The sequence below is a fragment of the Perognathus longimembris genome, chromosome 2, assembly GCF_023159225.1.
Source record: "Perognathus longimembris pacificus isolate PPM17 chromosome 2, ASM2315922v1, whole genome shotgun sequence".
NCBI classification, from domain to species: Eukaryota; Metazoa; Chordata; class Mammalia; order Rodentia; family Heteromyidae; genus Perognathus; species Perognathus longimembris.
In genome coordinates this window covers 26,569,191-26,581,762 of record NC_063162.1, presented here as the reverse complement: position 1 = coordinate 26,581,762, position 12,572 = coordinate 26,569,191, and the positions used below count along the sequence as shown (strand labels likewise).

Sequence of the window (12,572 nt, the reverse complement as noted above, 5' to 3'; positions counted from 1 at the left end):
AGATTGAAGGCAAGCATGGAATATCCTAAATTCATAGTGATTCCTATATTTTACAAACTTCTGAAGTAGTTTCTTGGATCCATCCATGCTTTAAGTCAGATAAGTGAAATTTTTAGTTAATAGAATATTTTGAACCATTTTCCTATCCTCACTTGTCTCTCCATCCTACCCTGATTTTCTTAATTGAGCATTATTGATAATAGATGAACTTTGGCAGAGAGGGAAATAGTAGGCTTTGAACTTAGGACTTTGTGCTTGCTGGGCAGGTGTTGTACCACTACAGTCATACCCCTAGTTATATTATGTTTTATTTCCTAGTAGAGGCATGTATTTACCCAGAGCTAGTGTCAGAACTTCTATCCTCTCACGTACTCTCTACATAGAAGTGGAATCACAGGCAAGCACTAGCAGGCCCAGCTCTGGATTGAGATGGGAGTCTCACTAACTTCTTATACAAGATGACCTCAAACTGTGATCCTCCCAATTTTTGCCTCCTGGGTAGCTAAAGTCAAAAGGATGAACCACCACAGCCAGCGCTATAAAGAAAATATGTCTTACTTACAAATTCATAGAATACTAGCAGTTCTATAAATATTTTCAATGATTTAATAGATAAATAAACATTGGAATGTATTCATAGATTTCAAATGCAAGTTGATGGGATTGAAGAGGATGGGAAAAGAGAGGCTGGATTTCATCAGGGCACCGTGTGTGTGCCCACATGCATGTGAGTGTGAGCACTAATATATACCTGTTAGTATCTAACACAACTTTAAAAAATTTATCCCTAGGCTTATATTGGAATTATGAAAACTATTTTGCAGATATCTAATTGCTTCTAATTTCTTTATTTGCACATTTGCTTTCTTTATAACTTTATAACTTATGTAGACATTGTCCCCAAAAGAAGCATACCTAATCCTTTTGCGACTTTATCAATCAATGGGAAAGTCGCACGTCCAGAAAATTCCTCCCCGTGATCAATCAGGGCTTCCTTCACTGCTTCGAATCCATACAGCACCACAGTGGGCTTCATGCCCAAATACAGAGTGAACACAGAGCCATAGACTTTGGAGAACTGAGAAGGAATATGAGATGCAAAAATAATGTGAGGCTTTCTATACTGAAATGTTGGTAAGTATGTAAAGTATATTTAATTTTATTTACTAAAGGGACATTTTAATGTTAATTCATCTAGTATAAAAGAAATCAAATTTAGAAGCAGTAATATAAAAATAAAGTGCATACAAAGGGTTAAAAGTGTGATTCTATTATTAGTAATATTGCTATTACTGTTCCTGAGATCCTTCTACATGACAGAATCTATATTATGAATTGTTTATATTATTTTATTAACATTTTCTGTTGAGCCTATGATAACATCAAAGTTTTCCTTCCTTCAACTCTTACAATAACTAACTCCTTTTGTGGGTGGGATTAGGGAAGGGGCTAAACAAATGAAAAGAGTAAGTGGGGACAATGCAGGCATAAAATTTAATGCATGTCCTACCAAATTAAGAAAATGGAAGGCAGATTCCAGTGGCTCACACTTATAATCCTAGCTACTCAGGGGACTGAGATCTGCAGATCATGGTTTAAAGCCAGCCGGGAAAGAAAAGTCTATGAGACTCTTATCTCCAATAAACTACTCAGGAAAAGCTGGAAGTGGAGCTGTGGCTCAAGTGTTAGAATCCTAGTCTGGAGCACAAAGAGGCTCAGGTCTAGTGCTCAAGCCATGAGTTCAAGCCCCAGAACTGGCAAAAAAAAAAAGGAGGAGGAGGGAGAGGAGGAAGAGAAAGGAAGAGGAAGAAGAGGAGGAGGAAAGAAAGAGAGAAGAAAGGAAGGAAGGAAGGAAGGAAGGAAGGAAGGAAGGAAGGAAGGGAAGGGAGGGAGGGAGGGAGGGAGGGAGGGAGGGAGGGAGGGAGGGAGGGAGGGAGGGAGGGAGGGAAAATGAAGGGAAGGGGTAGATTGGGAGGGATGGGTGAGAATGTTGGAAGGGATGACATTGATGAAGATGCATTGTATTCATAAACTGTCGAATGGCAACTCTTCTGTACAACTACTTAAAGATAATGACTTCAAAATGATTTTTTTCTCTTTCTACATAAAGTCTGTCAATAAAGAGGAGGGGGACAGGGAGAATGCTGTCATAATATTCAAGGCATATCCTACAAACTTAAGAAAACTGAGGGAAAGGCTTGGGTTTGGAGGGGTGGGTGAGAAGGATGATTTGTTAAATGGTAACTCCTTTGCACATCTACTTAAAAATAATAAAAATATAATTATAATGGGTATTATAATAATGGGTATTATAAATAACGGGTATTATAAAAATATAATACCCATATATAGACTAGTCATCTAATCATCCTTCTTACCCATTCATTCTTTCAGAACAAAGTATGTCTACACTTTAATAATACATAAGAACATGGTAACCTGATCATAGCATATGCTTTCTCTCTAAGCCGAAAGTTGTATAAACCTAGATTTTCTTTCCATTTTTATTCACCATTAATTAGTACCCCTTCCATTTACCTAAAATAGCATTTATTCCTAAGGAATCGTTTAATTACTATTAAATGTATGATATACTCGAAAACCTGTGAAAAATCTTTATTATTTCTGTCTTAAGGAAGAAAAAATTATAGCTCAGAGAGACTTAAAAGCAGACCCAGAGTTATAAATTAAAAAATGGGTAAACTGAGGTGCTGATACAACCTCTTTACACAGAGCTCAAATCACAGTCAGAAGTAGTTTCCAGTGTTCTGGAAATGAGCTGTCTCTTAGGAAAGCAAACTTTTAATCATTCCATCAAGTTGTGTAAATTACCAAGATAGGAGATGTTATTGAAATCACTTGTTCAATAGATGCAAGTTGTCCAATTTCCTAAATTTCTAGTTACATCCTTGACATCAAATCAATATGTGCTTTAGAAAAATGTAGTGTTGTAGATAAAAATGAATAGATTGGTTTTTTTCCGTTGTCCTAAATATAATGTTTTTGGAATTAAGCATTTACCTCAAAGCGATAATTAGATTTTGTAACTGAACCAATTTTTTTGAGTACTACTTTCTTCCTGACTAATTGTGGGAGAAAGAAGGCAAACAACTAGTTTTGTGTTCTCTTGATTTGTTCTTTGAACGAATAATTTTCGTTTTCGTTTTATTTTGAGACAGTCTTGGCATGTATCCCATCCTGGCCTCAATCTTGGTCCTTCTGCTTGTACTTTTTAGTGCTGGGATTACAGGCATGTACCACAATGGCTTGGTTAAGCAAACACTTTTTCAAGAAAACTTGTTTATTGATGTCTCTGCTCTTTACTCATTCTCCTTGTTATAACATTTAGTCTTTTAGGTACCCCTCCCATGACATGGGTATTATCCTAATTGTATTGAAGTTCAAAAAAATGCATAACTTGACCAAGATCACAGCCAGTAAGTGTTAAAACCAAAGTTTAACCTCTCTCTAACGGTACAAAGAGGGGCTGGGGATATGGCCTAGTGGCAAGAATGCTTGACTCCTATACCTGAAGCCCTGGGTTCGATTCCCCAGCACCACATATGTAGAAAATGGCCAGAAGTGGCACTGTGGCTCAAGTGGTAGAGTGCGAGCCTTGAGCAAAAAGAAGCCAAGGACAGTGCTCAGGCCCTGAGTCTATGCCCCAGGACTGGCAAAAAAAAAATAAAAAATAAAAAAAAAAGGTACAAAGAAAGGGAACTTAATATGCTTTTAATCAAGGGTCAGGAGATCATAGTCTTCATGATAACTATAAGGCCAAATCATTTGTAACACTGATAATTAATATTCATTTATTGTTTGTTTATCTTTGCCAGCAATGTACTCATCAGTTTGTATCAGTTACCTCTGTTTTCCCCTGTACAGTATAAAGTGAATAAAGGGTTTATGCTAAATGAAAGGTGGTTTGGGGTCTTGGATGCTCAGCAGAATATTACTGAAGGTTTTCGTGTAGAGAAAATAACACAGGTATATTTTTAGGGAGATAGGTCTTTCAACACAATAGAATTTGGTTTTGAATAAGGTAACCTGGGAGATGGATAATTACACTGAAGGCTATTCATGCAATGGATGAGAGGTGCTGAATGAACAGTTGTGACAGATGGTAGTTGAAATGATAGGAGAGTGCCTAGGGGAAATGGATGGATTAGGGGAAATACACAGAGAGAAGCATGAGTGGCTCTAGTGATTTGACTCTTGTCTACCAACAGAGTTCAGGACCCGAGATTTGGGGTGTGTAAGCTGATTAAGGAAATAATTAGGAGATAATGTGGAACAATGGGAAAATATGCTATAATGTTTATGGTCTAAGAAACCTTACATTCTACAAATAAACTGCTACGCATATAGGACTTATGAGGAATAGTGTTACAGCAGACTATTCAAAAATTATTTGGAGTTGCAAAAATATTTTGTAGTCAGAACACTGCCAAGAATAATTGATCTGGGAGGAGGGAAGATGGCGCCGTCACAATAGGGAGACACCCCAACTCGCTCCAACCAAATAGTGAACTGGGAACTCCAACACCCAATGCCCCATCAAGAGACCAGCAAACCCAACAACCAGAACAAACAGAGAAACATAGGAAATGAAAAAGAACAAAGAAAGAAAAGCCTATAACCTTCATGGAGCCAGAAAATCTTTGGGGTACCCCCGCCTGCCGACCCCAGCCCAAACAGGGCCAGGCTAGGAAAGCGGCCCTGGCACCCATAAATGGGACCACAGACCGTCAGCAACCACAGAAGCAACAGCTGAAAAGTTCTGCCGTGAGTGTAGAGTCCAGACAGCAGGAGCACCATGGGCCCCGGACTGCACGTAGACCGGACTGACACAGACAGCAGCGCAGGACTGGAGGTGCAGGACCAAATGGCCGGGACCAGACAACAACAGCAGGGCAACCAGGTGGCGCAGACAGGGAGAGCCAGCTGGGAGAGCCGGGACCGCCACTGCCAAACAATCGATCGCCACACCAGCCCGGAAAAGCCCACAGCAGCGTGGGACACACATACAATCCAGGACCAGTAAGTAACCCATTGCCCCCCCCCCCCCGGGAGATCAGCTCTAGCAGAGATCCAAAACCTCATGTAGAGCTCATCACAAGGGGGCAAAGAAGCTAGAGCTCCCTCCCTCCCCCTCTCTACCCCGAGGGAACAAAAGAGCCCCATATCTGGCGGCTCTAGGACCCTACAGCTCCTGGGAGGACACAGGAGCTAGCAGTGGGTGCAGCAGCGCCCAATAAGGTGACCCGGAGACACCTTAGGCCAGCATCCCCCAAAGCCCCAGCTGGGGACCCTGAATCTGTCAGCACCAGCCCCCCCCCCCCTTCAGCAGGGACCTGAGGACTGGTAGACATTTTAATGCCACCTGAGGCACCCTGGTCCATGCGGACTTTTTGAACAGCAGTCACAGGCTTGCTGGTGTGCAATAGCAGCCCAGAAGTGACACCTGGGCCCGAGCACACACACATCCTCACAGTGGAGGTGCAGAGAGCCTGTGGGCACCAACCCACGCCCAGACACTGGAACCTGCTGGAGACCACGCATACCACCCCCACAGTAGATTCAAGAGAGGGCACAAGCATCCTCCAACAATCCGGGGCAGCATGCCCCCCAAAAGAAGCACAAGAGTGCACACGCACGCACCCCACAGAGGGCCAATGTAGGTCAGCGTGCTAGCCCTCCAGCAGGAGGATCTTGTGCCCAACCCCCACCATGGGAGCGCACAAGTGGGCAAGCTGCCCCCTCAGCTGCAATGCCTGCTCTGATAGGTGGACTTCACACAGGTGAGCAGGGCCCCCCAGCGTCAATGCCCGCTCTGACAGGTGCACTCTGCACAGGTGGGCAGGCCACCCCTCAACAGCAACACCTGCTCTAACAGGAACACTCTGCACAGGTGGGCGAGCCGCCCCTCAGCAGCAATTCTCGATCTGAGAGGTGAGCTCTCTTGACCCACAACAACGAGAGGGGAAAGAATAAAAGAAAAGTCTCTACACCATGCTGAATCAGCAACCCGTGAACACCCAACAGGGGCCCACAAGGGTCAGCACAACACAGCGACAGAGCACAGTCCTGCAGAGAAAGACACAGAACCTACCCACCCCTAACTGCAGTGAGGGTGACTGCCTCGGCAACAACCAAGACGGTCACGCTCACCCATAGGGCAGTAAGGTTCAACAGCCAAACTCAAACCCAGATCCAGGACACAAACAAGTTCCCACTGACAGACCAGAGGGAACCAGCACAAAGCCAAGCCAAGGTCGCCACCTACAGGTGCAGATCTCCAGATGCGTAAATCACAAAGAAATATTACAAATTTCATGAAAGGTCAAGCCAACTCGCCAGCTCCAAAAAGTAGTACGACAAAGGAGGAGATGGAGAATAAAAAAAAACAACTGAGACTAAGATAGAAGAAATGCTTGAAAGCCTCAGGACCAAATTCAGAAAACAGTTCCAGGAGTTTAGAATGGAAGTCTCAAAGGACCTTCAGGAAGTCAAGAAAGAAATGGAAGCAAAAATGGATACAGTCTACTCCTCCATTAAAAAAGACCTTAACATCCTGAGAAACGAAATGCATGAAAAAATAGATTCATTCTTTTTTTTTTTTTTTTTTTTTTTTTTTTTGGCCAGTCCTGGGCCTTGGACTCAGGGCCTAAGCACTGTCCCTGGCTTCTTCCCGCTCAAGGCTAGCACTCTGCCACTTGAGCCACAGCGCCGCTTCTGGCCGTTTTCTGTATATGTGGTACTGGGGAATCGAACCTAGGGCCTCATGTATCCGAGGCAGGCACTCTTGCCACTAGGCTATATCCCCAGCCCTGAAAAAATAGATTCAAAACACAACTCATTAAAAGAAGAAATTACCACAATGAGAGCTGATCTGGCAACCATACACATCTCACTCACCGCAACGCAAACCACACTTGAAGCCACATCACAAAGAATATTGATCATATTGAATCTCGAATCTCTCTTTTGGACGACAATGCAGCTGATAAGGACCAGAAGATTACCGCACTCCAAGAAACTGTCGAACTCCAGGGCAGACTAATCCAGGAGATAGTGGACAGGGAGAAGAGATATAATCTGCGTATAATCGGAATAGGGGAAGGAGAGGAGTACCAGAGCAGAGGTATACAACACATACACAATAGAGTTATTGCAGAAAACTTACCCAATCTCATAAGGGATAACCTCACCCAAATGACAGAAGCTTATAGGACACCTGGCAGACTAGACCCTAGAAAATCCTCACCTAGGCACATAATTATCAAGACCTCAGATCTCAAGAATAAAGAGCAAATTTGGAACACAGCCAAAATGAAGAAAGAGCTATATTACAATGGAAAAGAGATCAGAATCATGGCAGACCTCTCCACACAAACTTATAATGCATGAAGAGACTGGAAGAACACAATCCAAGTCCACCAGGCCAACAACTGCCAACCCAGAATTAGATACCCAGCAAAATTAGAATTCACCTTCAAGGGAAAAACCAGATCTTTCCATAGCAAAGAGGATTTAAAGGATTATGGGAATAAAAAACCAGCCTTACAGCGAATTCTAAGAGGGGAATCCCATCCAACAGAAAACATACAGGACCCCAGAAAGAAACAGAAAGAAACTACAATAGCCAGAGCCCAACAGGAAGAGCAGCTCAATAGAGACAAGATAGGAGAGGAAAAACAGCCTAAGAGGAAAATGAAAAGGAAAACAACACAATTATCCATGATATCCTTGAATATAAATGGTATAAACTCGCCAGTAAAGAGGAGCAGACTGACAGAGTGCATCCATAAACAAAAAGTTGCTATCTGTTGTCTTCAAGAGATCCATCTTACAGCAAGGGACAAAAACAGGCTCCAAATGAAAGGATGGAGCAAGATCTTCCAAGCAAACGCACCTACCAAAATGGCAGGGGTAGCCATCCTGATTTCAGACAAGCTGGACTTTTCATTAAAATCAGCTAAAAAGATAAAGAAGGGCACTACATTTTAATACAAGGAAAACTCCAGAATCAAGACATCACGGTGATGAATTTATACTCACCGAACAAAAGAGGCCCTAAATATGTCAAACAAATTCTCACAGAACTACTGAACAAGATAGACCCAAACACAATCATAGTGGGAGACTGTAATACTCCACTCTCTCCAAGAGACAGATCCAACATACAGAGGATTACCAAGGGAGCCGAAGACCTAAGTAACACCATATCACAAATGGATCTGATAGATCTGTACAGAGTTGTTCACCCGACAGAGACCCAATACACATTCTTCTCAGCAGCCCATGGAACATACTCCAAAATAGATCATGTCATAGTCCACACAAAGAACCTCAGCAAATACAAGAGTATTGATGCTGTCCCATGTATTATATCCGATCACAATGGAATCAAGGTAAGCCTCAATAACAAAGGATACCACAGAGGCTAAACTCTCCGCACTTCTTTTCAACATAGTGCTGGAATCCCTAGCCATAGCAATAAGGCAAAAGGAAGGCATCAAAGGGATCCACATTGGCAAAGAAGAAATCAAGCTATCCCTATTCACAGATGACATGATCTTATATCTGAAGGACCCAAAAAACTCAGTCCCCAAAGACCGACACCTAATAAATCATTTTGGCTAAGTAGCAGGATACAAAATCAACCCGTAAAATTCAGCAGCTTTTTTTACACCAGCAATGTACAAGCAGAAAATGAAATTATGGAAATAATACCATTTACAATAGCAAAAAAAAGAATAAATTTCCTAGGGATCAACCTAACTAAAGATGCAAGTGACCTATGTAATGAGAACTATAAAAATCTAATAAGGGAAATCAAAGAGGACACAAGGAGATGGAAAGACCTCCCATGCTCATGGGTAGGCAGAATCAATATAGTGAAATAGCCATATTGCCCAAATTGTTATACAAATTCAATGCAATCCCCATCAAGATCCCACCTACATTCTTCACTGAAATAGAGAAAGCAACACATAAATTCATATGGAACAGCAAAAGACCTAGAATAGCCAAAGCAATTCTAGGCAAAAAAAGCAGTGCAGGAGGTATCACAATACCAGATTTCAAGCTCTATTATAGAGCCATCATAACTGAAACAGCCTGTTATTGGTATAAAAACAGACCTGAAGACCAAGGGAATAGAATAGAAGACCCAGAAATAAAGCCACATTCTTACAGTCAGCTGATGTTCGACAAAGAAGCTAAAGAGATACAATGGAAAAAACACAGCCTCTTCAACTACTGGTGCTGGGAAAACTGGGCAGCCATATGTAGAAAACTCAAAGTAGACCCTAGCCTATCACCATGCACCAAGATCAACTCAAAGTGGATCAAGGACCTCAACATCAGACCTGAATCTTTGAAACTACTGAAGGACAGAGTAGGAAAGACGCTAGAACTTATAGGTACAGGTAGGAACTTTCTGAATATAGTCCCAGGGGCACAACAGATAGGGGAGAGACTTGACAAAGGGGACTACTGCAAAATAAAAAGTTTCTGCACAGCTAAAGACATAGCCACTAAACTAGAAAGACAGCAAACCATATGGGAAAGGATCTTCACCAGCACAGCAACAGACAAAGGCCCAGTATCCATCATCTCCAGAAAACTCAAGAGACAAACCCCCTCCAAACCCAGTAAACCAATTATTAAATGAGCAAAGGAGCTAAAGAGAGACTTCACAGGAGAAGAGATAAAAATGGCAAAGAAACATATGAGGAAATGTTCAACATCCCTGGCAGTACAGGAAATGCAAATAAAAACAACCCTGAGATACCACCTCACTCCAGTTAGAATGGCCTATACTCTGAACTCAGGCAACAACAAATGCTGGAGGGGATGCGGGGAAAGAGGAGCCCTTCTCCACTGTTGGTAGGAGTGCAAATTAGTACAACTACTTTGGAGAACAGTATGGAGGTTCCTCAAAAAACTCAACATAGACCTACCCTATGACCCAGCCATACTACTCTTAGGCATCTATCCTGAACAACAGGTCTCAGGATATCAAAAAGACCTTCTGCACATCCATGTTTATCACTGCACAATTCACAATAGCCAAAACATGGAATCAACCCAGATGCCCCCCTACAGATGAATGGATCCAAAAAACGTGGTACCTATACACAATGAAATACTACATAGCGATTAGAAATGATAAAATATTGGTATTCTCAGGGAAATGGTCTGAACTTGAACAAATAATGTTGAGCAAGACAAGCCTAGAACACAGAAAACAAGGGGGCAAGATCTCCTTGATATATGACTGTTAAGGTAGGGGGGCGGGGGAGGACACTAGAGACCAGGTCTGTGAAACAAAAAACTTCTTGTTAAATGGTATTTCCCACAGGTTTGGGTCAGCGAGCTTATATTATGTAACTAAAACCAAACTACTACTAAACATGAAAAAGTCTAAAATAGACCTCCCAGTGGATCACAATAGCTCAAAAGCTATATATCTATGCTCATATAAGACAAGAATAAGCAAACTCTATTGTTGACATTATATTTAAAGTTCTAGGTGAATTTCCTTTGGCGTATGCCACGTGGCTACTGTATATGTTTTTGGTACACTGTGTAATGTATATACGCCTACCTGATCTAGGGAAGGGAAAGAAAAACGAGTGTGTAAGATATCACAAGAAATGTACTCCCTGACCTATTACGTAACTGTACCCCTTTTGCACAACACCTTGTCAACAAAATTTAATTAATTTTTTAAAAAAACAAAGACTTGATCTGGGTGCTGGTGACTCACACCTGTATTCCTAGCTACATAGGAGGCTGAGATCTGAGGATCGAGGTTTGAAGCCAGCTGGAGCAGGAAAGTCTTAAGCTTTAATCTCCAACTAGCAAGCAAAAAGTTAGAAGTGGAAGTGTGACTCAAGTGGCAGAATGATAGCCTAGAGTTTAAAGCTATGAGCGCAAGTAGCCCTGAGTTCAAGCCTTATACCAACACCCACACAGGCCCCAAACAAACAAAGAATAACAATTTGTATCTTGGAAAATTGCTTACATCTATCCATAATACAAGGCTTATTAGTCAGTGTCACCCCTTTCTTTGTTCTCTCCATTACCACCTCCCCGTCCCTACCCTCAAGTTACACAGTTCATTTTGAATAGTTTTTTTAACTGAATAAAAAGTTTTGTTTCAATTATCATTCACCAAAGAAAACTCAGTGTACTGCAAGAAAAGAGACTGAGACTAACAGACAGATTTCTGTTTTAGCAATTTCAATAATTGTATCTTATAGCTCTAGCAGTATAGATAACAAGGTTTTATATGGATTATGCTTACTTAAAAAAAAATACCCTTCACTTAAGCCTGAAGATGCCCAATGGGTAACCAAAAACTGGCCAGAAATTGGCAAATCTGTCTCATTTGCCTTAAAAATTGGATGTGAGTTCCACTCAACTCTGCATATAGATATGTTGAAGATACCATAATAACTTAGGTGTTTGCAAAACTTACACAGACATTTACAGTGCACTGTTCCAGAACCTCTGGAATGGTGCCCTATGCTTTCCAGGATCAAGGATTTTGAGGAGGTCCCCTGAGCAGGAGCAATAATCTCATCAGAATCAAATGACCCACTTGCAGGACCACAGGACTAACAGACAAAACAATTAATGTAGCACTCAGAGATTTCCTTTGACCAACAGAAACCTCCTGGATACCAAATGGAGGCAACAATTTCCTCTCCACAAAATGGAGATTTTTCTCCCAGCATACAGCAACAAAATGCATCAGCAAAATGTCTTTGATATTACAAAGATCCTGGATACGTTGCAAATCTCCCTCTACCCTTCCTATTGTTCTTTCCCCTCTACATAGCATTAACGCTGTCTACTGTGACTCCAGAGACAACTGGTAGACCTGGCCATGTGGCCACACTGAAATTTAAATACCTTTTTCTGTTTCCCTAAAGAATATTGCCATATTTTCTTTGAAATGAGGGGCCAAACTTAGTAGGTTGTGAGATTCAGATTTCTGGTCTCAGGCTCTAACAACAAACACATTTTTTAAATCACATCTTGATGGTCAATGGACACTTCCCTTTAAATCTGTATCTTTAAGAACATATACTACTTAGCTCTAAGGTTGTTTGATTGACTCATTGCAAACAACTGAAAGAAAATTAATTGCACTTACCTCCCTTAAGGATTTGAAAAAAATTTTATCTTTTAACTGCAGAATATTTCCAACAATTGGAAGAGGCGTGGGACCAGGTGGGAGCTTCCCTTTGACATAGCTTCGATTCCACAAGGAAACAAGAATCAAGCAAGAAAGACCAAGACTCAAGAGGATGATGAGCTCCATTGATGCACCTTTGTGGAAGTGGGATTGAAACCTTAGAGAATAAGGATCCTAGAAATAATACGTATACTGATTACCAAACAAGTCCAAAGTCTGCACATTGAGTAAGCCACTTACATGAGGTGATGTTTGATCTGTCACTGGAAGTAAGCACAAATAATACCTTTCTATTTGTCTGTGGTATTAGCTATAATTACTCTCTGTTTCAGAGATGGTGAGTAATAACTATATTTTG

General features: G+C 41.4%; 1 protein-coding gene across 4 annotated transcripts in view; it reads right to left on the bottom strand.

Moving 5' to 3' along the window:
- Window positions 1-12,340, bottom strand: part of LOC125346243 (cytochrome P450 2C3-like) — a 74,229-nt gene extending 61,889 nt beyond the window's left edge. For all 4 annotated transcript variants that reach the window (XM_048338653.1, XM_048338655.1, XM_048338654.1 and 1 more), the window contains exons 1-2: window positions 12,173-12,340; window positions 916-1,078 (exon numbers count right to left, since the gene is read on the bottom strand). In XM_048338653.1, coding sequence (XP_048194610.1) covers window positions 916-1,078; window positions 12,173-12,340 — 331 coding nt within the window. The remainder of the gene's footprint in view (window positions 1-915; window positions 1,079-12,172) is intronic.
- Between the last annotated feature and the right edge of the window lie 232 nt (window positions 12,341-12,572).